The following is a 26741-nucleotide window of genomic DNA, read 5'->3' on the forward strand; positions in this document are numbered from 1 at the left end:
TAGTGTAATATAGTTTGGTATCAAATAGTGCAGTTTGAAGATATTGTAGTGTTCTATGATATAGTATTTTATTATACTAAGTAAATTTTATTTATTTATTCAAATCTGGCCAGCTGCCCTTTAATGGAATTCTGCTCTGATTGGTGAATTCATCTGGACTGTGTTCTGTGGAGTTACACCTGACCTGGGCAGTGGTCTTCTTGCACTGGTCACCTGCCAAAGTCCCCCCTCCCCACCCCTCTCCTCTTCCCCTTCCTCACCCTCCGGCCTGTCCACTCTCTCTGGAGGTTATTACGCTCTTCATGCTGATTAGGTTTGAATGAATGGCGGCCATTGTTCAGCTCCGGTTCCCACGACCCGGCATTCGCCTGGCAGTCGCGTGGCTCTAAGAACAGGGGCCCTCGCTTTAAGGGACCCAAAGGTGGGGGGACATCTGGTCAATCTGGCATCTGCTCGCTAACAGATACCAGCAGATGTCTGACATTTGAAAGCATGGACAGTGATCAAAGCTAAAAACAAGTCTGACTAAAAAAGCGAGACAACAAGCAGGACTACTAATACAATTAAAACCTGAAATAAAAGTTATAAACCTATTATCTATCGTGACATTATGTAGTGAAATGATGTCAAACAGTCTCTCCTGTAGGAATAGACTGCTGTAAATGGGCAGATAAATTCTCAGGTGATTTTCTTCTGTGCGCTTTGAGGATGTAGTTGGGTCCTTTTTGCAGTAATAGTGTAATGTTGCTCCCGAATAGAAAAGCCAAGGGGCTCCCAGGAGTAAAGCACGGTAACTGCACACTCTTGTTCCTCCCTGGGAGAAGAGGAAACTGCAGTTTTGTCTTTTTTATTCTTGTTGGGTGGAGAGTGGGGTGGGAGGGTGAAGCAATGGTGCATGGTTTCAGGCTGGACATCTGTCGCTTGTGGGTATTTTTTTAGGCCGGGTCTCTCGGTTATTGAATGGAGCTAGTGACCTGTCAGTCTTGACTGATGGGACCCCGTGTGTGGGAAAATCCCGCAGCCAAAGAGTTGGAGCATTCACATGCTAATTGAGCCCGATAAATAAGAGGGCCGTGCCGCGCCGAGGGCCCTAGAGACGCGCTGAGATTCAGAGCAGAGGAGGCACAGGCGCGCAGAGAAGAAACATGACTGCTGCATCCATGGCGCACAACGTGGGGAAACATGCCAGTGCCAAGGAGGAGAGAAAGGTATTTTACGCATGGATATCTACTTCTCCTTTGAGTTTGGATACTTTGTTACGCGCTCCAACGTGATGACGCACCGCTTTAGCAGTCTTTAATCGACGTTATGTTTTATATTTACAGCTGAGAAAGCCTCTCATTGAGAGAAAACGACGGGAGAGGATAAATAACTGTTTGGATCAGTTGAAAGAAACCGTGATCGGAGCGTTCAGGCTGGATGTGAGTATCTCGCGTGTCTCGCTTGCTCTAAAAGTAAACAATAAGTGATGGATCGAGTTATAACTCCAGGGCCGCTCGTGTCTTTACAGCAATCCAAACTGGAGAAGGCAGATATTCTGGAGATGACAGTGAAGCATCTGCAGAACATCCAGAACAACAAAGTCAATGGTGAGTGGCATAAATCCTTGTTTTTGTCCCTAGATTTGGTTAAAGTTTCAATTTAATCCTTTGCACTGGCTCTTATCTTCTCATGTTTGTCTTTTTGGGTCAATAACAAGGACATTTCAACTGTTATATTGCAGAAATTAATTTTAAATCCTCTAATTGGCTGTTATTTGGCAGCAGATTGCAGCACCAGTTGTAGGAAAGTGATCTTTAATGAAGAGAATAATACAAAAGTGTTTCTCTTGTCTCCCACCTTCTAATATTTTAGTTGAATTAGTGATAGCTGTAGAAGTTGAGGTAGCTGAAGCCTTTTCACTATCTGCATGTTCTGCTGACACCACTAGGGGGTGCCATAAGTTCACATTTCCTCTCTTCTCCCTCCTGCAGACCCCTCATTAGGCCTGGAGGCCCAGCAGAGATACAGCACAGGCTACATCCAGTGCATGCACGAGGTCCACAACATGCTCCTCACCTGCGACTGGATGGACAAAACTCTGGGCTCCCGTCTTCTAAACCACCTCCTCAAGTCCCTGCCCAGGTCCACAGATGAGCGCCCTCTCCAGCTTTCACCCAGACGTGATGTTCCTCCTCCTCCTCCAACAGGGCACCCCTGCACCCCCCTCAGAGGAGACTCCGTCTCTGGGAGGCAGCTCCAGAGAGAAGCACCAACCTGCCACGTGTCAGGACGGCCAGAGAGAGCAGCACTCCACAACTCCCAGTTGGGGCTGCTGGAGATGTGGAGGCCCTGGTGACCGGGTGGATTTAATGATCTTGGTTGTGCGTTATTGTTAGGCCATCCTCTGTTATGTATCTTATAGATATGCTGCTCAGAAGACAAACGTGGGGCAGATTTGTTCCAGTGATTATCATTATTATTGTAGGTGTGCTGTAATGATTCTATACAGACCTTTCCTCAGTACTTCCCTTCAGAAGTCAACTTCTTGTAGCCTGCATTGTAGAAGGCTCTTATTAATCTTTCATGTATTTATTGTATTAACAGCTGTATTTATTTGATATTTTATGGCACTATGACTTTGCTTCTTAGACCACTTGCTTGACATTATATAGATGTTTATGTCTTCCTTCTGCGGAATAATTAACCCAAATATTAATCATAAAGGTAATAAAAAGAGAAACTTTTATAAACTTCTGTGAACAGTCTTTTTCTTGTATATGTCTTGTTATCATTTATGATTTGGCTCAACTTTTGAAGTATCATTGCAATACAGAAATACATGATCCACTGGCTTATAATTTAAATCTTCTTGGAGTCAAAAGTTGAGAAAGTGTTTTCTTCTTTAGTTATTAGTTCAGTGATTAATTTTGTGCTATTAATGAATTTCTCTTTACAAATACAGTCAGACAATTGAGAATTTTACATTCACAGGACTATAAATTAGCCTTCTGGGTCCTGTACCTCTTAAAATCTCTTATTACAGTCAGTTGCAAAGGTGCAACCAAGGTGGGGGGCTAACAGGGCTAAAGCCCTTAATGTTTCTGGAAAAGCCCCAAATCTTTGAGGTTAATAAGAAAACTAGAAAATTAGATGGTGACAAATCAATGTACCTAGTCGATTCATATAGCATGGAAATATATTTTTCAGCATATAATTAATTAAATGGGGCATAAATATAAAGATTATCTGTTGTTAACAGAAGTATTGTCACTGTAATCATTCCTTAAAAAAGTCTAGTGTCAGGCACATTTACACTTAACTCCTATCAGTGTTATGTAGCCTAAGTTCAAAAGAACTAAAAAGAAAAGAAATCCAACATTTTGTGAGGAAGGAGTGAAAATCATTGATATTCAACATGATATATATTGGTTTTATTATGATGAAGATAATTTGAATATAGTTAGATACGGAGAAAATTATGTTGGTATGAAATAACATTTTAATGAATTGGAACTTCCACTTTTAACCCAAATGGTGTATGGATTTCTTGCCATCAAAACTGTATATTTGTTTTTAAGATGGCTTGAAAATGATTCATTTGTAGCGATAAAATTTACATTTATTTACTCCTGGACGTTTGAGCTAAGCCTTGGATGTTTTCTGCCTCTTCTCAGTTGATTTTGTGAAAACTGACTTTACATAAACCTTAATTAAAGTCAGCACTTACTCAGTTGGACACACAGCTAAATGCTGACCGGATTCTGCGACTAAGTGGGTGTTTCTACCCTCTCTAAGCTTAATTGGAACCCTGCATGATCAGACGAGTTCATCTTGTTGGATAGATATTTCTACCTCTCATATGTATATTGAACTAATAATCCTCACCAGATATGCTAGATATCTGCATTTTGAGTAAGTTTGAGCTTATAAACTCACCAGGAGGCCGCCATGTTTTGGTCTGCGCTGGTACTGTGACGTCTCTTAGTCATAGTGCTCCTTGCCCTTGCTATGCAGTAACCGGTTTTCCAGGCTGGCAGTATGTTTCATAGACATAATATACTTATATTATGTCTATGGTATGTTTTACTGCTTGCAGCTGTTGCTGCCATAACAGTTTTCATACCAGGCACTAGTTTGCTGAGTGTTAGCTTTGTCTCCCTGATGTCAAAGCTCTGTCATTCCTCCTAAGTTTTACCTCAATAAACGTCTCACAAGTGACTGGATTCAGTGTATAGTGGAAGTGTGCCTGTAGTTTTTCAAAATAAAAGTATTATGTGCATACAAAGAGTGTTTCTCCAAAGGAATGCTAGAATGGGCTTTTACTTTGAAAAGTGCAAACCGGAAGTGTTTTCATACTGGGTTTATAACAAGTGGCAACCTCCGGTCCTGAAAGGTGAAGCCAATGCGGAAGTGCAAAAAATTGCAGTACCACGGGTGTCCACTTGAGGCTGGCTGATGGAACACCGGAAGTCACATCTGGACACCTGTTAAATAGCCGGTTTTGATACTAGAAATAAACTGGTTTACAGCCTGGTTCAAAACACCAAACGTGTCTCATTAGCTAGTGTCTTATTGTGCTCTCCCTGTACGGGGGGTGATTTTTTTTGTACCACAATCATTTGGATTATATTTAAGATGAAAGCTGATTGGCGCGTCTCATTTGATTGACAGATGGCTCGTCAGGCAGAGGCTATGTTTCTGTCGACCAGAATCCTAGCTAGCAGGCTGACAGGATCGCGGTTAGTGGGCGAGGCGTTAGGTTGATCCAATGTTCAGCTAAAACCACGATTTCTATATGGAAGCCCCCACAGATTGGCTTCAAGAGCTGTTTGAGTCCGTCTAATGTATGCAGACGGCTGACGTCACATGGGGTTTGTCCAGTTCTTTCTACAGTCTATGATTTATAATTACCTGCAACACTTCGAACCATGTGGCAACAGAAAGCTTCATAAATAGTAGAAGTTTGGGGAACAGCTTTATTAAACAGACACATTTTAGCCTATACCTTTATCTGGTTCATCAAGAAACGGATTTCAAACATGTTCTACCAATGTGGACATACATATTTGCTACAACAAAGTAAATATGTCTCTGTATTTACCATTTCTCTGTCATGTTTGACTGGTAACCACTCGTGGTGCAAAAAAATAGAAGAGACCTCAAATCTTACAATTCTGTGTGCATGAGATAGTCTCTGAGTTGCAGCCGTAACACTGGCTGTTAGTCTGACATAGCGGCTACTGCATAGAAACGGTGAGGAGCGCTGCATCACTATGATGTCACACTACCAGTTTGGACCAAAACATGGTGGCCTCCTGGTGTATTTTTAAACCCAATTACTCAAAATGTAGATATCTAGTGAGTTTTTTTAGTTGAATATGCATATGAGAGATACAAATGTCTATCCAACAACATGAACTTGTCTGATCACGCAGAGTTCATTTTAAGCAAAAAGTCAGTGTAGGCATTTTCCCCAGGAGAGATTTTGACTTGTCATGGCAGAGACAGCACAAATGTTCATGATAAAATTAAAGATTTATTTGCTTTGTTAGCACTGAAAGAGGACAGATGTGCAGGGCACAGATGGCTGAGTGGTTAAGGTGCACCCAGGTGTGGGCAGAGTTCAAGTCCAGCATGTGGCTTCTTTCCTGCATGCTTCTCCCCACTCTCTCATTCCTGTTTCTGACTTCTACCACCCTCCTCTATGAATAAAGACATATTTAAAAAAAAAAAAAAAAAAAAAAAAATATATATATATATATATATATATATATATATATATATGTGTGTGTGTGTGTGTGGGTGTGTGTGGGGGTGTGTGTGTGTGTGTGTGTAATTAAAGGGCCATGATGCACAAATCAAAGGCATTATCAGTAGCATTCATTTAGAGTGGGAATTTGATGTGCTAAGGTTGTGGATATCCAGTCTGTTTTAGGTGAACAATGATGTAGCCTCTTGAGCTTTCACAGAGGACATTTTCACAATTCCACAAAAGCACAGGTGTCAAATGACCAACAAATAAACAATGGCTGAACTCCACAGTTTATGGCTTCAGCATGATGATTTTAAAGAACAGAGGTATTGTTACAGTTGTTTGTAGTACCTTTATAATGATGGCATTTCCATAAGGGCTACTATAATGATTAGTGTCTTTGTTTTGGTTCTTAATTAAAAAAAAAAAAAGTATTAAACAGCACAGATATGTATTTCACTGTTCCCCCCTTTGTAGTGTCAGTACACGTATTATTTTTTTAGTATGCACTCCATGGGTCCACATTGTCAGGTCCAAAGCCAGTATTTAAACTATGGTCCTGGGGCCAAATGTGGCCCACTGTCCAATTTTGATTGGCCCGCAGCAAATTCTAGTAATAAAAAGAAATATGGCCCACATTTGAACCTAAAGCTTGCGCTTGACTGTGCCGTACATCATAGTTTCAGCACAAGGCATTATTACCATGCTAACTCTGTAAACAAACATTTTGACAAGAAGAATTCAATCATGTGTTTTTGCTACTAAACTGAGACAACACTGTACATGGTTGTATTGGCAACCAAAATAATAGTAATATCTTGTTTTATAATTCCCTGATGGGTTACAGCAGTAGTACCAATAATATTCCTGAGCTGAGCCAGTGGTAGCTAGGGCCAAACAGGGCCCCTTGAAATCTGATTGGCCTTCCAAAAAACTAGAAAGGATTTTCTATTTGCCTTTTCAGCCACTGAATTGAGCATATAGTGTTAGTTTGGGCAGGCCAAAGAGTCACATGCTGCCGTAATTGAGATCAGCTGATCTCACACCAGCCCTCATCAGCTGACGCCCGGCTGATTTGCTCTAAGCATGTATTGGCTGACCGCTCTCATGCTGCATTATTTAAGCTGCACTTGCCGGGCTATGCTCTGCTGCTCTCTCTGCAAATTGCTTTGGCAGCATAAAAGTGCTAATTAATAGCTGCTAATAAATCAAGTGTGTTTCTTGACAAAGCAGTCTTGACTAAACTAGTCTTTTAGGCACACTCAGTAACTCAGCATGTCTTAACTTAAATTGGGTTTACAAACTTTTATATATCTCACATGGTAGATATAAAAGTGGCCCCAACATCCTTATGTATTTCTGCATTTGGCCCTCAGTGGAAAAAGTTTGGACACCCCTGTCCTAGTTAGGGCTTCATTGCCTTGCTCAAGGACACATCAGCAGTGCTGAAGTAGGGGAACTTGTGAGCTTCAGATACAAGTCCATCTTCCAGTGTGGTACATGATTGTCTTGAATCATCCAAATTTCAGCTAAATCTAAAACCTTTACATTTGGATTACCTGATCAACCAGGACAAACAGGTGGTCTTATTTTTCAAATCCAATCTTTTGACGCCTTTGGCACCACAAGAAAAGTGTTCATTTAACATGGAGAGGTCCGAGAGTCCGGTTTCTGAGTTTCTTAGAGGAGAGTGGCTAAACCATCGACGCATTTTCGACCTGGATATCTATTTGTGATCCATGACACAAAAGCAACATTTCTGAGAGATTCTGTATTGTGCACTCACACCAAATGTCCCAAATCTGGCATTTTTAGTCTAAATTTGCCTTTAAAGCATCCAAATCAAAAACAAGTCAGAAATACAACAGACAGAACTGTGCGCAAAACCCATCAGGAAGTGAATGACAGTAGCCAGCGCGAGAGTCCCGGTTTATTATCAACGATGCAATTAATCTTTGGCTTCAGAGAAGTAGAAACGTGCATATGGCCCATTCTCCTGCTACTATTGCCGTTATGATTGGTCGCCACATGCAGCCAGGCGGCTGGTCTGAAGAGAGGGAGACAGAGAGGGGGGACGCCTGGTCCCTCAGCGGAGCTCACCAACAAAAGCGAGCAGAGACAGCTGCTCTCTCCACAGTCCACACCATTAAAGATCTGGAACAGAGATCTGGGGCCGGCGAGGTGCCAAAACCCCTTCACTTGAAAGGTCTGAGACTCTTCCTTCACTGTGGACTCTAGTGATTGTGGGAGGAAGCGCTGCACAATTGTGGAACTGTGCGTAAAACAGCACCTGAGAGCAGAGTTTCATTTACCTGGAGGGCTGCACACATGTCTGTGTGCTTTCTTTGTCGATCAGACTGAACTGCTTCATTGTGAGGAGAATTTGCATGATAATACACTACACACAACATGTATAGTAACGAGGGCAGAGGGATGAGTGCTCTTATTGTCAGGCGTCAGCAAACAGACTTCGAGAGAGTCTGAACCAGCTCATCAAAGCGCAGAATGTCCAGATCTTGAACGTTTCTGCACCATCTTAACCATCCCAGCAAATTTAAATGTGTTAAACGTCATGATTTTCAAAACTGAACGCTCCCCTGTTCCACAATCCAAGCGCAAAGACGGAAATGTTAGTTTTCACCAGCACACTGCAGACATCATAAACTCTCTCAGAAAACTGGAGATTGTGATTGCACACAAACCAGGAGTCACTAAACAACGAGGAGAACAAACGAGGCGCAGGGCAACACCTGTCGCTTTCTTTGGAGAAGGGCCCTTAATTCCCCCGGCTGATTCAGTTTGGGCCGAGGGGCCGCCAGCAGCAGCTGCCAACTGAAGGCATCGCGTTACATCCGCCAAACAGCCGCTCAATCTGCAGAGGACTGGTCACAGAGGTTGAAAGAAAGAAGGGGCGGTCGGGAAGAGAAGCAGAGAGGGCAGAGACCGTGAGCTGCGTGAAATCAGACAACCGTGCGTTAAAACCTGCCTGTGAGGAAACAAGCTCTATTTCCAGTCTCATTGTGTCATGTTGTGTTGTTTAGCCCACATTTTAGATTATCACGCTTCAAAACAACCTTGAGGAGGCTTTCAACAGTTATTTATAGATGTCTCAGTTTAATCTATTGATGCTCACTCCAACAGACCTTTTTAAGCCTACAAGATTCAGAATTATATACAGCTGGTTTAAAGTCAGTGGTATGGAAGCCCAGTCCTGCCAATGAAAATGAAAAAGCCAGGCTTCATGAAAATAATCTCTTAACTTTTGTTTATGATAGAAGTCAAAAGTTGAGATGAAAATTAGAACCTCATAGTTAAAAAGTAAAACACTGGGGTGTTTATTTCTTCACACGAGCTTTCCAATCATGCCCTTGGGCATGCCCTTGTTTGGATGTGTGTTTAGATGTTTCTGTGTGTGTCTGCATGTGTTTAATGTTGTCTGTTGTTTTTTGTGTTTTGTACCATGAGTGAAGCTATCCACCACGTTGGTCAGATCCTGTCTGCAGTAGGGGATGCTCTGTATAAAGGTGGTGTTCTGACTTTCATCTCAGGGCGTACTGTAGCTCCGTATCTGTGTCTTTGCTCCATCCCTGCCACAGGACACCAGACCTTGCACGGGTGTTCAAGGCGAGCTGGCAATCTTGACTGAGTATGAACCTAGCGCTGAGTCAGTAAGTTTAGTTATATACTTAGTAAGACAAAAGACAAAACACAATATTGTGTTTAAAGTGCGCTTTTATGTGCAAAACCTCCTCATGGATGTAAGGTTTGAAAATTTACACGAGAGTTAAAACATAAAAACTTTCTATATTAAAAATTATATTTACTCAGAAAAAGTCTCACAATTTTAGATTTGATTTCATTATCCAGACCTAACTTTTTTTCAACCATGGCTTTCTATCTTAAAATTACAGTAATCTCATAATTTTGACTCTCTGAATCATATTTTTTTTAACTTTATAATTCACAATAATAGATTTAAATCCAATAAATTTATTTTTTTAAAACATAAATTGGACTTTTATCTATTATTTTGACTTTTTATTTTATTACTGACTAGATAGCTCAGATCTTTTTTTAATCTTTGTTTCCTAAATTTGACTTTAATCTCATAATATTCCCTTTAAACAATATAATTTTTAAATTTTATCTCATAAAATTAAACTTTTTATCTCAAAAAATGGCTACCACTCAAAAGTGTTTATTGTAAATCTCATGATGTAGAATTTTTCCTCATTTTTTTTCTTTCTGTCTCATAATTTTGAGTTTTTGTCTCACAGTTATAGATTTTTTTTGTTTGTTTGTTTGTTTGTTTAAATCAAGACCAAAGATTTTTTTTTTTCAACCATGGCTTTCTATCATAGCCCTTTAAAACCTGAAAACACAAATTATAGCCAAAAATTCTACATTTTGGAACTGAAATGTTTATTTCACTTTCTAAATCTAAATTTCCTGAAAATTATATATAATTTGACACATTAGGTGTTTTTGGTAACTGATAATCCACTTGAGGGCATTTTTATCATTTATCAGATTGTATTCAGATTTTTTTGTTTGTTTGTTTGTTTTGTTTTAGTTTTTAGATCCTATTGATTAGATAGAGGTATCATAAAAGTATGTATCAAATATGATACAACAGCCTTTTAGGGGTTACAATTATAACAATCTCAGAGTTTTGACATTTTTTAAATCACATTTTTTTTACTTTATAACCCACAATTGTGATTAATTGGACTAAAAAATAATTATGACCGATCTATAATTTCAACTTTTAATCTCATAACTGTGACTAGATTTCCCATTGTTTACTTTCATTCCTCAAATTTTTCTTCAATCTCATAATAATCTCTTTTAAAATATCATTTTTAAATTTTATCTCATATTTTTAACATCTTATCTGAAAATATGACTACCACTCTAAAGTTTTGATTTAAAATCTCGTAATTTTGAATATTATTTTACTTTTTTAAAAATAATTGATGTCTTACTCATAATACAAATTTTCTCATAATTTTTTTTTTTTTTCTAATATTATAGATGTTACTTCATAATTAAGACCTACAGATTTTTTATTAATGCTCGGCGACATAACTTTCTATCTCATTATTTAAATTATCTCATAATTTAGACACTATTTGAAAAAAAAAAAATATATATATATATATATATATATATATATATATATATATATATATCTCAATTGTTAGTTTTCATTTTTTTCCCTAGAGGAAATGGGCTACCATAGCAGAAGTAACAAAGTTTGTGAAAAAAAAAAAAAACGTGCGGCCGGTCCCCTCACACAACAAATTGTGTGATTAAAGGCCATCCAGCTCCTCGGGGCGCAGACCGGGTCTGACCGGAGACAAAGGGAGTGGGCGCTCATTGGCTCCGGCCGTGTGCGCTCTGTTGTCCCCCAGCGAGAGCAGCCCGGCCCCTATTCACATGTTAATAAGGCCCTATAAATACTAACAACAGCCCCTCAGCGCCAGCAGCACGTCTCACTAGGACTGCACAATAAACACAGGGCGCCTCGCCTCGCCTCCGAGTGGGTCGGGGTCTTTTTTTTTCCTCCATTAACCGGCTCCGTTTGCCAGCTGCTCCTCGCTGAAGAGTCCGGAGGAAGAGGCAGAGAAGCGGTGATCCAACCAACATGGCCCCCGCGGCTCGGCCCAGCGACACCAGACCCGGTATGGAGGAGGACGAGTGCTACGAGGGGATCCAGAAGGCGGACAGAAAGGTACAAACCGGGACTGATAGGGAATCACTCTGAGGGCACACATGCACTTGTCACGCCTATGCACAATTATTCCAACAGTTATCACACTGAAGCAGGAATACTGGGAAATACAAACTCTGCATCCGTATCTTATCAGTAGATAACGTGTGATATGTGTCTCTGCAGACCAGGAAACCTCTGGTGGAGAAGAAGAGGAGAGCTCGCATCAATGAAAGTCTGCAGGAGCTCAGGACTCTCCTGGCGGACACAGACGTGAGTAAACCATGCTCCTTCAGCTCTTTACCTCACCCGGACAGGTGGTTGTGGTAATAATGAGGCTTGCTTGGTTGTTTCCACAGTTTCATGCCAAAATGGAGAACGCAGAGGTGCTGGAGATGACGGTGAAGAAGGTGGAGGACATCCTGAAGAACAGGAGTCAAGGTCTGAACAGCTCCATGTAACATCCTACAGACTTTAAGGGGATTTATGGGTAGTTTAATATTGTAAATTTGGCATGCTACTATGTGAAATGTCTGCATTACTAAGGTTTTATCCTATGAAATCTTTAGACATGAGTGCAGGACCCAAGAAACCAACATTTGCAACCTTTTTGTCAGATTTTTATCTGTTAAATACGCCAATGGTTCAGGGAAAATGTTTGATCGCGTATCCATAGGCAGCTTAACCATTAGGCAAAGATGTCTGGGACCTCATGCTCAGAGTGGCTTTGTTCGTCGTTATCAAACATGAGGTGTTACTCCCACTGATTAAGATTAGGAATTTAGATATGAATAAGCAGTCGAGAGTGAAAAAACAGCATCAACATAGAATTTGATCATCTAAAGAAGTTCATGGGAAGGACCTCACACCCTAACAGCAAGGTCCAAACTCCTCTTAAAGCCTCAAAATGTCTTCATATCAGGCCAGTTCTAGTTAGGTAGTGGAGAAGTGCATGGTAAATGCAGGTATATTTTCAGCTTCATAGAGTTTACCCACTTCTCAATCCCCACTCTGGCAAAAAGTCATCTGAGTCCACTGATGCATTGCTGTAACACATAACTCCCCACACTGCTGAGGAATTATAAAATAGTAAACTCTAAGAACATAATCATGTCTTTATCTCAGGGTATTGCCAGTGGTGGTTGTAAAATCTGCTCTTTTGGAGGTCAGTTTCGTAATAATCTGTGCTTCTTTTTGATTAACTAAACACAAGATGGTCTTACATGTCTTTGTTCCCCCAAAAATTCTTCAAATGTATTATCACTATGAGGGTTGACTTTCGTCACTCTGTGCAGGTAAAAATAAGGCATTTTCTTGTTTTTATTGCAAAAAAGCAGCTTTCAGGACAGGCTGGGCAATATGCCAAAAATGCCAAAAATCACACCATACATTCGATTCAGTCTTTTTATCTTGCTTTTTTCTCATAAAGATGACAGATGGTTACCCCAAGGGGAAAAACGTACAAACTCTGATATAAAATAAAATCACATTTAAACCTGTTTGAACAAAAACTGAACACCTGTGCATCAAATCCTGGGTAGTTTTTCACTTTCAGTTATCAAAAATGCACACAAGTTTCTGAACACGTTCTAAATTGAACAAAAACATTGGTAGCGTTTGTCTTTATTGAGGCTGTCGAAATTTTCTGTGCTCTTAAATAAAGTTTTTCAAGCAAGGTTATCATATTTAATTAAAAACAACTAAGTAACTAAAACTAAAATATAAAAATCACTAAATAAAAAAAAAACAAGCTTTAAAAAAGAAACTCAAAAACTAGCTGAAGCTTAATTCTGTGCTGACAAAACTAACTAAAATAACATAAGATTAGAGACTAAATCTCCTTACTTTTAGCATACTGACTAAAACACCCATGCCTGGAGAGTGTTAAATCACCTGATGTTGATCGGAAATACTTTATACAGTGGTAACTTGGGGTTTATACAAACATAAAAACTGAATAAATTAAGAGAAAAGTGAGGAGTCCTTTTGGGTCTCGCCCCTGACAAGTTCCCCATATTGCCAATCAAACTAAAACAATAACTAAAAAAAAAAAAACTAAACTAAAACAAAGCATTTTTGCAAAATAAAAACTAGACTAAACTAACAAATCAGAAGAGAAAACAATAAAAATGAAACTGAGATTTAAAAGAAAATTAAAAACAAAATTAAAATAGAAACAAATTAAAAATCCAAAACTATTACAACCTTGGTTTCAAGCAGATATCCACTGCTGTGTGGGCAAAAATGTGAGGGTAAATTAAAAGTATACCAACTTCTCCATGCACCACTGGGTAGATGCGTTAAAATAATGGATCTGTGGATTACTTCATGGTAAATTGGCATAAAGGAAAATAGCATTTGTTGCAGTAGAGTGCATATTCTATCAATGTTGATTATCTATTTCTTATTTTTATTAGTTACACCAAGCCTAGAGACATGTTAGAATATTATGATGTGATGAGTTTGGGATATGATGAAGAACAGTTGGGTATTTATTATTCAGATTTGAATGTATCCTGTAGTCGTGTGGCTTTGTTAGCCAGTGTTCATTTTGGGAGCTACTTAAATGTAGTCCTTACTTTGGCTACCTTTTTATTTTAGTCATTTCTACACTTTTTAGTTAATGAAAACTAAAGAAATATTTGAGTCCAGTTTTACTTAAAAGCTACAGTTTGCTAAAAGAAAGCAAAGAATATTATTTCAGTAAGATGAGAAGAATATTGTTGAATATTTACTGTGATTCATACCAGTATCTTATTTTGAAGCTAATGCTTTAAGACTTCCTTAGTCATGTGATGCACAAAGGAAGTGAAGTGTTTTATTGTGAAATGCTGTCAAAGTCAATAAATGAGTGACGGCGGCGGAGCAACATGGGTGTTTTACCGTGGCTGTGCATACGCGTAGAGCATTGCTATGTTGTCACTCATGAGTGGTTATGAAAGAAACATAAGAGTAAGCAAGAAGCTCAACTGTACAACATCTGCTATCTTTGTCAGAATACTGTGTTTATGATGCCTGCAAAATATGGTATCCCTGCTTTCTACAGCTAAAAGGAAGAAGAGCTACTGATTCATCCTACCTAACAGCTTGTGCGCGCTCATATCATGGATTTTGAATGTCTGACATGAACAAAATTATATTTTAGTCTCATTTAGGCAAAAACTAAACAGAATTTCAGCCAAAGTTCTGTCAGCAAAGATTGGTTTTTGGCTCATCACAGTCTCATCTTCCTCATGGAAAAGTTGTTGGGATGCTTCAGTATTTTCTTCCCTTGCTGTGGTCGCTTTTAAATGGAGAAAAGCCTCATATTGGCCTGTCCAAGGCCTCCGAGTGAGCAAAACTGTCCTGTGCTCAGCTACAATATGCCAATAAATTCATGAATATTGATTAACTGTGTTTTAATATAGGCACTAGATGAAGGTCAGTATTAGAGATGTCTGACTTTCCAACATTTTACAGTTCTATTTCAACAAGAAAGAACATGCCTGTCTTTGGATGAAGTACACTCAGACATGTTTCTGATAAAAACAGCACGATTCAGGGCTGATGAAGTCACCATGTGCTTCAGGTCCAACCTAAAATGTAACACCATTTTTCCAAATCAGTGGGACAGGACCCCCATTAATGGTCATCTTAAGAGGAAAGCAATGAAAATCAGCTTCTGTTACACAAAGTTGTTTGTATCTTGAGATTAGAATCAGGATATTAAAATGTGTTCAGCTAAAAACAGGAAAGGAATCACTCTGTGTGCATGTGTTGGTCACCACTGGTAGCATACACAAGAAATTAAGCGAATAAGGGATCACAAGATAAAGATGTTGGGTGCTGTTCAATAAGAGGTTATAAATCAAATTACTGTAATTGTATCAGTTGTTTTAGATCTGATTATGCTTTGTTTTTACTTGGATAATAAGAGAAAATGGGGAATTTCTTGTATCACTGTAAAGTCATGAGATGTGCTAAACATGCAGCTGTTCCTGACTTGGCTCAGACCACGAACAGTGAGTTCATCGTCTTTGTCTCCCCTCCAACAGAAACCGACACCCTGAACAGAGAAGCCAGTGAGCGGTTTGCAGCAGGATACATCCAGTGCATGCATGAGGTCCACATGTTCGTGTCCAGCTGTCCTGGGATCGACTCCACTGTGGCAGCGGAGCTCCTGAACCACCTGCTGGAGTGTATGCCCCTGAACGAAGACCACCTCCAGGACGTGTTGATGGATCTGATCACCGACACGACTGGAAGTAATGGCAGCACTTGGCACGGAGGCGGCGAGTCACACTGCGCGGCTCTCGCTTCGCCGGGAGGAAGGAGCGTGTCCAGCAGCTCGTCCTCCGCTCTCTCCCCAGCGCCCTCCACCATGTCCAGTGAGGACCTGTGTTCCGACCTGGACGAGACCGACAGTGAGCACAACCAGAGCGCCACAGAGGCCTCAGAAAGCAGGGAGGCTCTGAGCATGCGCACCGTGACCTACCCTCGCTCCATGTGGAGGCCCTGGTAGGGGTTTGGAGTCAGATTGTGGACTATTTTTTAGTTTTTTTCACCAGACCAAACCCTTGAGAGGAAAATTCCAGCATTCACAGGAACATAACTAAAACAGCAGTATTGGAGCGTCTACCTTTCATTTGTGGGCATATTTACACCTGTAGATAAGCAGCTATATGCATGAATATTTTACAAATTACCTGTGGTAATGCTCAGATCATGTTTCTCCTACAAGATGTAACAACCACTTTGCCTACAACACCCAAAATCCTGCTTAAGAGCAGATCACTGTATTTCAGATGGACCTTATCTTCAGCTCTTTTCCTATGACCAAAAGTAGCAGCTTATTTACTTTGTATTTCTGGAAATATAGGAAACTTCTCAGTGAGATAGAAGTAAACCATGTATGCTTATAGAAAAGCTTCTCTAAAAAGGAAATACACCTGAAAGCTTCGGTTGCTTTCCTCTTTACAGATCCTGCAGCCACCAGAAAGTAGTCCCTCTTTCTTTTTCAGTCATGACTCCCTGGCTTCTTTGACTTTTCCTTTCTCCTGAAAGAAGCTGAAACCCTGACCTTCGACATTCATGTTTAACTCAACAAAGGACATACAAGGAACAGATTGAAGGTTACATTTTTGTGTTTGTGTATATAGGTTTTGTATGTGGAAAAGAAAAGCTCTTTTAGAAACCCTGAACTTTGGCAATGCCTCTGATTAATATAAATATTCCTAATGTATTTCATAAAGACTTGTAGCTTATTGGACCAGTAGTGTCTTTCAGAATGACCACTTTATGTTGTAACCATGTTTAGAAATGACTCTAAAATGTATGGATTTGCTTAATAAAATTATGTGTAAATCAAGATCTTGCCTGCTATAACTCAATGTGTTACAACAGGATAAAAAGTCTTCAGGAAAAGTAGCAATAAAGATTTCTGTCATTACTGTTTTTCAGAAGATGCAATGGTAATCCTCAGGATGGGAAATTAGCACCCACCAGTCAAATGCAGGTACTTTCAGGGTCCCCAGAAAAACCCATAGAATGGGCCCTCCCCAGTTTTGATTTATCAAAGATAAAAGTGAGTGTGTGTTGGACCAGTAGCATTGGGGCTGGCATCCTGGCTAACAGCTACCTCATTTTGCAGCTGTGTGTCAAAATAAGATAGCTTTAACTGGGTTCTGATGTTAAAATGATTAATTATTGGTACTATTTAGCCACTTTCACCACTTTTTCCATCGGTCATCACCACATATTTTGACCTATTTTATGCCATTTCTGCCACGTTTTTAAACCAATTTTTACCAATTTTGTTGCCCTTCTTCTGCAATTTGTTGCCATTTTTAGCCCATTTCTGTAACAAATTTTGCCTACTTCAGCTGTCTTTTGGCACATCTATTTGTTTCTGCCACTTCTTGCTGCTTTTGCACTTTTTTTGCCACTTTTATCCAGTTCCTGCCCCTTTTCACCTAATGCCTACTCTAGATGCTTTTTTTTCCCTGTTTGGCCTAATTTTTTTTTTTTTGCCACGGTACCTTTGAGCCGATTTTTGCAACTTTTTGGCTATTTTTGCAACTTTTAAGCCATTTGCAATTTCCACCCACTTCTGCAACATTTTTAAAACAATTTTTAAACTTTTTTTTGCCCTTTTTTGCAATTTGTTGCCACTTATAGCCCATTTCTGTAACTTTTTTTTTGCAAATGTTGCCTACTTTAGCTGTCTGTTGACACATCTGTTTATTTCTGCCACTTCTTGCTGCTTTTACACTTTTTTTGGACTTTTTTTTTGCCACTTTTATCCAGTTCGTGCCCCTTTTCATCCAATGCCTACTCTAGGTGTGTTTGTTCTGTGTTTGGCCTGATTTTTTTGCCACAGTACCTTTGAGCCGATTTTTGCAACTTTTTGACTATTTTGGCCACTTTCACCATTTTTGCTTTTTTTTCTATGTTTTTACCACCTTCCCACGTTTTTACTACTTTTTTAATAAATTTATGCCACTTTTGGCCTTTTTGCCATTTTTAACCCATTTATGCCATTGTTTTTACTATTCTAACCCATTTTGCAATGTTTTTTTGCCTTATTTTGCCCATTTTCCCCCTTGTAGCCCAATCATGCCATTGTTTTCTTTACTACTTTAACCCATGTTGCATTGTTTTTTACCATATTACAATACAATACAATAACTTTATTTACCCCCAAAGGGAAATCCATTTTACATTTGACCCATTTTGTCACTTTTAACCAATTTATGCAGTTCTTTTTACTATTTTAATCCATTTTTCATTATTCTTTGCCAGATTTTACAAATGTTGCTACTTTTGACCCATTAATGCCATTTTTTACTATTTTAACCAATTTGGCATTGTTTTTGCCACTTTTGACCCATTTATGCCATTGCTATTTACTATTTTAACCCATTTTGCATATTTTTTTGCCACATTTTACCCATGTATGCTGTTTTTTAAAAACTATTTTAACCCATTATGCTACTCTCCACTTATTTTTGCATTGTTTTTGTTTTTGACACTTTTGTCCATTTTTCCCTCTCCCTCATAAAATGCTCTTTAGTGCTATGTTTTTTGAGTCCATCAACATGAGATGCTTTTGCAGATTTTCTTCTGCCTACAAACTCCTCAAACCTTCCACCACTTCTCTAAAAAGAGTCACACCTCCCCAATGTGTCTCCTCTATCACCTCACAGTCTATGAGCACATTATCAAAGACTTGTTAGATCCTGTGAAGGCCATCCTGACCGATGTACCAGCAGGAGGAGAACAGACAGCTCCACCTCCTGTTATTGTTTTTCCACACAGAAAAACTTCACTAAGATTCTTCCACAGCCAGTTTAACCAGTGAAAGTCACACTGGTAGGCTTCATACTTTGTGGGAATCACATGTCCAGTAGTCTTTTTCAAAAATGATGATGAACAGACTCTGGTGGTGCAGGATGTGATGGTGGGGTGAACACACACACACTGGACTAAGGGTGTGAATGGTGAAGGAAACACATTGAAATAGGAGCGGACAGACACACTGATCAAAGCTGTGACCATTTGACACAAGAGCGTCAAATGGTCACAGCTACAAAGGATACAAGCAGGCTCACGTTCTTCAAAGGGATCATTCAGCTCACACACACACACACACACACACCACACACACACACAGAGAAAGGCAGCTGCTCATCAAAACACCAAAGACATGTGCTGTCAGGGCCGAATCCTTGGTGGAGCTGGTGAGAATTGAACAGGAAGGGTGCTTGGATGAACCTAGATCATGTTAGTAGGCTAAATAGGGCCTATCTCTTGTCATGGGCGTAGGAAGTGAGGGTGCTTAGAGTGCCTCAGGCCTGCTCAAATCAGACACAGTGACTAAGCAATCCAGCACCATAGTCCATTTTTGTTACCAGTGTAAATGCTTTGTACTGTAATGAAGTACAGTACACTTCCCTGGCTCAGAAGGAAGGTGTGAGCTTCTGCACTGTACAGTTAAACATGCATCCACACAAGTACCTGCAGGCAGCATGCACATGACATATAACTGATACAACTGTTCCTCCCAACAGTCATTTTAAACATTGCTGGAGTGTTAAAGAGCTTAAACCTCTCAAAATAAGGCACAAAGTTGTTAAAAATCACTGTCATGTTGCTAGTGTATTACTCCATTGGTCCAGCTGTGAGCATCAACCTGTGTACTGCGTGTGCCCATGTCCAGGCCTAGTTGGACTTGGCAATGTGAGTGCAGGCCATATCATATCATACCATTTTGTACCTTATCGTATCATATTGTACCTTATTGTACTGTATTATATTGTGCCACATCATATCATATAATAATATTGTATTTTACCATACATTGTACCTTATTGTTTAATACCATAACTCATTACTATATTGCATTGTAACGTATCATATTGCACCTTATCATATCATATTGTATTGTATAGTACTATACATTATGGTACATTATCGTATAATATTGTATCTTATCAAATTGTACATTATTGTATTGTATCATTTTGTATCATATTTGGCATACAGTGCTGCTCCATTGGGTATCTTAACTTAATGTATCATGTTTATAACATATATCTGTAGGGCTGACCTCAGAAGTCAGCCAAAAATTAAGCCTTGTATTGTTCATCATTAGTATTTGTTTTACCCCAGAGTAGCTAAGAGACCTTCAGTAAAAAAACAAAAAGTGCACCAAACTGAATTCCTGCATATTTTCATTCAAGACATTCACTTTTTTAATTGCTCACATTTCGTCTGGTCATCTTTTACTCTTTTTTAATTGCATCTCTTTCTCTTGCAGTGTTATCCCACCAATAAATGAAAACCTGTGTTGGTTTTTGGCTCTCCCTCCCCCAGCATGTCACTACAGCCTGCTAACACAAAGTGACAGATGACAGGCTGGCTGCATTAACAGATCTGATTTTAGCGGGGAAACAGAAAAAAGCTCAAACAGGAGGGAAAACTTTTTGTCCAAATTCATCAGCTGTGGGTTTGTGACTGTGCATATGATTTCTGAGGTCAGAGGTCAGTGTAGTGCAACAGTTGGCGAGAGAGAGATCCAACGGCACAGACGAGCATATGGCAGTGAAACAGATCCCCGGGGGATTCTCTGCAGGCCATGGGTGCTTCTCAACTGTCTGTGAGGAAACAATGACTTCTCTGAGCGGCAGCATGTTACACACAATTCACTGATTCTCAATAATGAGTTGTATCCGATGTTTTTATTCAACAGAGATAACAAAAAAGATTAATTATATATTTTTCTGTCATATTTATGTGTGTACCTCTAAGGGAGTCTGTGAACTTAGTGTTCTCTGGCTGTTGAGGACTTTTTTTCAAGTTTGATAACACCTAAGACCAATAAAATCAGTCTCTTTTGCTCGATCTATAACTTTACAGTAAGGAAATCTGCAGTTCTTAAAGAATTTGTTTCCCTGTCACTGAACAATGAGTCCATATTTCCTAAAGTAAACCTTTCCAGCATACTAGAAATGATCTAAACAGGCGCTTGTATATATGATGATGATGTTTTGTGGGCAGCCTCCCAGTAAATGTTGTTTAGTTGATAGTTGGTTTTGCAGCCAATTAAAATTTGTGTTTTCTATAAGCATACATGGTTTAAAAACAGCATTTTAACATTAAGACAGCAGTGTAAAGCTAGGATAAAAGAAAATTAAACATGGAAAACCTAATAAAGCATTTTAGCAAGTGACCAGACCTGACTATGTGCAGGTGCATCTCAATAAGTTAAAATATGGAAAAGCAAATTTACTTCTGCAGTGCACTTAAAAAATTGGATCTCTCATATGAGAATATATTCATTACACACAGTTACATTTTTAGTCTTTTTTTTATTGTCACGGCTTATTGCTAACAAAACCGCAAAATTCACTCTCTTAAAAAATAGAATATTGTGAAAAAGTTCAATATTTTCAGCTAATGATGTCACACTCCTATCAGCTGATTAACTCAAAACAACTGCAAAGGTTTCCTGAGTCTTTTAAAGGTCTTTTAGTTTGGTTCAGTAAACTACAGTCATGGGGAAGACTGCTGACTTGACAGTTGTCCAGAAGACAGTACTGACCCCCTCCACAAGGAGGATAAGCCAAAGAGTTTTATTACTAGTGAAAATGATGCCATCAGACAACTTGCTGGCAATTACCTTGATTAAAATGCCCCATTTTGGTCACTCACATGCCTTTTGATGAACTCGTCATGATTTACTCTGAGTTTTTCCACCAGTGGCTTTCTCTTTGATGCTCAAATGACTGTTGAAGAACCCGGCAACAGTTGTTGTCTGCAGAGTCTCTCCCATCTCAGCTACAGAAGCTTGTAACTCCTTCAGAGTAGTCATAGGTGTCTTGGTGGCCTCTCTTACAAGTCTCATTCTTTCACGGTCAATCAGTTTGTGAGGACAGCCTGATCTAGATTTGCACATGTGCCATATTCCTTCCATTTCTTGTTTTGATGGATTTAATTGAACTCTGTGGGATGTTTGGTGCATTTTTTTCTGTCTATCCCCTGAATTCTTTCAATATTTTTTTCTGTGAGTTGCTTGGAGTGTTCTTTTTGTCTTCATGGTGTAATGGTAGCCATGATTAACTAGTGACTGGACCTTCCAGACACAAGTTATACTACAATCACTTGAGGCACATTCACTGATCCCCATTTGTTTAAGTCTTGTATTTTACATGACATATTTTGATTTAATTGGCATTGCTTTGAAGAAATCTGTTTTCACTTTGACATTAAAGGTTTTTTTGTCATGTATTTTATGTTAAAAAAGCTAAATAATATTGACAATTTCTATAGAAGTCATACTGTGTTGAGAGAGATACAAGACGCTTCAGTTTTAACATGAAACAACTCTCATCGACCAGATTTTATTGAATGGACGTAGTGGTGGACTTTTCTCTCCAATGTGCTCACAATGGCAATACTGTATGATTTAGAAAGTGTTAAAACTGAGCAAAATAATAAATCATTAGAGGGACAGGTTATATTTCAGTATTTTTATTACAACATAATCTTCATGTCTCAAACAACACATCTTATTACCTACAAAAATGCACAGACCTGTGCTAGTTTCATATAGCACAGACTCATACAGTGGCAATGAAACAAAATTTACATGACCATACGCAGCATCATGTGCTGGTACCGTGTGGATGCATTTACAGGTCAGGGTGCTTCCAACAGCCAACAGGTGTACAAGTCATTAAAACGATTCCCTCTCCTATGAAAAAGGCAAGTTTTAGGAACTAATGCAGCATCTTTCTCCACCTTAGACTGACCATTTACACTGTATTTGACTACATTCTTTCATTTATAATAATTTATACACAGGTGAGTGTTGGAGGCCCCCCCTTCAAGATTTGCACAGAAAAGAGACAAAAGACAGACTGTTTTCATTGACAGGCACACATCCTCTCTGTGCACATGCCTGTCACTCACAGGAATCACTCAAGTATCCGACCCTATGCTTAGCCCACATTCGTTCACGCACTCTGTGCTGCTATCAACATGACCTGGGATTTATGGAGGTAGGGGCTGTCCCCGATGACTCTCAAAAACTCTTACTGATGTCAAACAAATAAAATAAAACACACAGAAGAAGAAACATAAAAAAATATAATAATAATTAAAAAAAATGTTCTGACATTTGGATGAAAAAAAACAACAACATGAAGACAAACTAAGCCAGCAAGATGCTCTTGGTCCAGTCTGTGTTACATTCACAAACCCTGCCCCAACAGTGTCTCTGCTGTAGCACAGGAGTTGTTCCCAGTTCTTGTGCCGATAACCTCGACCAGACGATGTGGACCGCGCTCTTCTGAATACTTTAAGATAACGAAGGACTCACTGTCACCACTTCCTATGTAACCCAGGGAACCAAAGACGGTCACTGAGGCATCATGGTCCCCTAGTTTGTTACAACTGTAATGTTGTGTTTCCACCAAACTCTTAGACTTCAATGCTGATGCTTTAATACCGATCTCTGTGGTGAACTTCAGCACAAACAACAGTCAAGGCTTTTCATTCACAGCCTCGCTGTTTGTGCATGGAATATACGAGTAATGTTACATAATCTCCAAGAGTGAAAGCAGATGAAGTGTGGCGAGCTATTTTAACTGGAAAAGAGAAGAAAAGGGAAGAGTGCATGGTTTATAAACCCATGAAACAGCACTGATTTGGTCTAAAAATGACACTTTGTAGTAGAGCTGCACCATATTGACTATAAAAAGAACATTTTTCAATAGTTTGCAGCTTACAAGGCTGCCTTGAAAAAGAGATTTCTGCAAGAGATAAGGAAAAAGAAATCTCAAAGATTGCAGCCTCAGATTTTAAACCATCATCCTGTTTACTTCTGTTTTCATGCATCCATTTTCAGATTTCAAAAAGCACCATGTAACAACGCAATGCTCCACTTCCCAAAGCCACCATGCTGTTTTGAGGCTTACATTGGTGAACAACACGGGACAGATAAGATAAAGAAACCAGCGCCAGTTTGTAGAATTAAACATTGAGTGTTTTTTAAACAAACATGTCTGTAGCTGTGTAGCTTTGGCTTCAATGTAAACTAACATCTATAAGAGATAGATTATTTGGTAGAAAATAAATAAGATATTAAGTTATGAACACCTTGCACTAAGTCAGATTGTCACTTTTGAGAAAATTCAACAGAAAAAGCCCACATGACGTTTTGTTGGCTGATGAGTAAAGTGCCTCCTCTGCTGAAAAACGCTCTGGTCTGAGAAGAATCACGGGATAAAAACTCTTCAGTGGAACAAAAGTGCTGGTCCATGCCCTTCTACCTTGCCTACATAATCCAATGAGCACCTCTACTATTGTACAAAGTTCCTTACTGGGACACAAAAGGGGTCCTGGGGCTTGAACGGGACCATGAGACATAAGAAGAAAGAATAAAAGACAATGTCTGGTGGCCTAAGTTCAAATAGCAGAGCTGGGCTGCAGGTTGAGAACATTTTCATTTGTTTGGTTAAATTAACTGACAGCACATATCTGCCTTTGAAGAAGAAGACGACATAAAACAATTAAATAAAAGTTCATCACAGAGGCCAAAGTTCTCCATCCACAGGGACTGGGCCCTGGATCTGGTGTGTGGGTGTGTGCGAGCTGGCTAAAATGAAGCCGTCCTGCTTCACACACATGAACACATGAGCGTCACGCATCCTCGTATCACAACAACAACAACAACACAGAGTTCAGATGAGTTCATGTTGTGAGTGTATTTGTGTTGGTGAGGATGGTCAGGCACATAGCTGTTTGTTTCACATCCAGAATGTGCACGTGTGAGTGTGTTTATCATGAGGGTCTTTAGCAGGTGCAGTGTCTCCCCCTGCTGGCTGTTAGTGTCTGTGAGTTCAGGAGCCAGCTTCCTGTTGAGGCTGAGAAGCCTCTGATTGGCTCTGGGTGTTCTGGTCCTCTTGGCGCAGCTCCTCACCAAGCTCACTCATGTCCATGTCTGGCAGATCCTCCTCAATTGGAGCTGCCGCGTCTTCGCAGTACACACATTCCTAAATAATCAAACAAAGGATATGTTGAATATGCTGAAGTGTTTTTTCTCATCACATCTTCATGCATACAGTATCTAAATTCCACTGCCAAGGGCTTCCAATCAAAACAATGATGTTTACTACTTTTAAATTGAATGACAGTGACTATACAGTGTATTTACTTCACAGTAAACAGATGTCTTGATTTCACTAATAACTTTAACATAATGAGGAAGAAAAGCTGTAAATCCAGGTTTGCAATCACTTCCACTGTGAACCCAGAAAGGCTGAAATTAGTTTAGAAAATTCTATATATTGAATATCTGCAAAAATAAAATATCAAGGATCCTACACCCTTTTAAAATTTAAATTTAAGACTTTTTAAGACCTGAACAGAAGTGGAAAAAAATCCTAGACTATTGTACTTAAGTAAAAGTAGAGTAACTTTGAATAAAATATACTTAAGTAGGAGTAAAAGTAGTAATCTATAAATCTACTTAACTAGTAGTAAAAAGTAAGTCATTTAAAACTTATTAAAATTACTTAGTACTGCAGTAAAATACGATATTTTCCGAATGTGAAATAACCACAAGAGAATATTAATCTTTACCCAGGTTGTTTTTATAGGGTGAGACTTAACTTAAAGTCAAATGCAACAGCTGTTAGAGGATGAAATGTGGAGTCATTCTCTCGCTACTGACCGTCATGTCAAGTAAAAGAAGAGGTACTGACTTTGAGAAGTACTCAAAAAAAGTATGAGTACACAAAAGCTATTCTTTCCACCCCTGGACCTGAACTTATAAAAATCAATGCCCCCTTTTTGGTCAAAAATGAAAGGTACGTGAGATTTCTCAATTCACCAGACCTAAGCAAAAAAAAAAAAAATGCAATTTAATCGGCTGTTTATGCCATGTCAAACTGAATAAGGACAAAGACATTTTTGGACTATAAACACCTAAATTTGGTGATTTCTGGCACATTTAATGCATCTAATCGATAAATATACGGTTAACTGATATTTATAAAAATATATTTTAGCAGTTAAGCTAAGCCGTGTCCAAACAGTTTAATTATTAAAAAGGAGAATAATGCTTTCTATAAAGGAGGACTTTTCAAAATGAGGATGAGCTTTTATGCAATGGTAGCCTTGACATTAGAGAACTTCACTAGTGTAGTGTACAATAAGCTTAATTTAGGAAACTTTGAGAATCCAACACTGAACTCCCTGAACTATTTGCATGAATATTTATGAAACAATTTGTGTGTACAGATTGCAGTGCTGTAAATGCCATTAACTGCCAGGTGGACAAACACACACAAAAAGAATGATCAATATCATAAAGTTGAATAGAAAATGAAGATTGGATGAAAAGAATGCCTCTTAATTTAAGACCTTTGAAAGTTTAAATGAGACTTTTAAAGGTGTCCAATTAAAGACCTTTAAGACTTTTCAAGAATAAGCAGGAAACCTGCTGGCATTTTAAACAAATTTCTTCTATAATTTCAAAAAGACATTAGACTAATAATTTTCTACTTCCTTTGATTTTGCTTTTACCTTATTTTTAGTCACAGGCTTTGCCAACTACTACATGTAGCTCTTAACAACACAAGATGGGAAAAAAACTGCAAGCTGCAAAACTATTACACGGAAAATAAATAAGGGACACCTCCAGTTATCTGAGACTTTATGTTCCTTGTTTTACCCATACTGACCCATGACCCCCAAACCAAGGTATGAACTGAACCGTAACGTCTGTGAACGTTACACTCCTACTGAAAA

General features: G+C 39.0%; 3 protein-coding genes across 4 annotated transcripts in view; 2 read left to right on the forward strand and 1 right to left on the reverse strand.

Annotated features, from left to right (window-relative positions):
• Positions 1-1136: 1136 nt before the first annotated feature.
• her8.2 (hairy-related 8.2) lies at positions 1137-2338 on the forward strand. Its single transcript, XM_041813567.1, has 4 exons — positions 1137-1208; positions 1326-1421; positions 1511-1589; positions 1974-2338. The coding sequence occupies exons 1-4, from the start codon at positions 1146-1148 to the stop codon at positions 2336-2338; spliced, it is 603 nt and encodes a 200-aa protein (XP_041669501.1). The 5' UTR covers positions 1137-1145.
• Positions 2339-11282: 8944 nt separating this feature from the next.
• Positions 11283-16728, forward strand: her13 (hairy-related 13). Its single transcript, XM_041811513.1, has 4 exons — positions 11283-11468; positions 11634-11720; positions 11807-11888; positions 15482-16728. Exons 1-4 carry the CDS (start codon positions 11382-11384, stop codon positions 15946-15948), a joined length of 723 nt encoding a protein of 240 aa, XP_041667447.1. The 5' UTR covers positions 11283-11381; the 3' UTR covers positions 15949-16728.
• Positions 16729-22441: 5713 nt separating this feature from the next.
• LOC121526424 (period circadian protein homolog 2-like) overlaps positions 22442-26741 on the reverse strand; it is a 32293-nt gene continuing 27993 nt past the window's right edge. For both annotated transcript variants that reach the window (XM_041813005.1, XM_041813014.1), the window contains exon 22: positions 22442-24982. In XM_041813005.1, the coding sequence (XP_041668939.1) occupies positions 24830-24982 (153 nt within the window). In that variant the 3' untranslated portion in view covers positions 22442-24829. The remainder of the gene's footprint in view (positions 24983-26741) is intronic.

This window comes from Cheilinus undulatus, linkage group 2 (assembly GCF_018320785.1).
Source record: "Cheilinus undulatus linkage group 2, ASM1832078v1, whole genome shotgun sequence".
Lineage (NCBI taxonomy): Eukaryota > Metazoa > Chordata > Actinopteri > Labriformes > Labridae > Cheilinus > Cheilinus undulatus.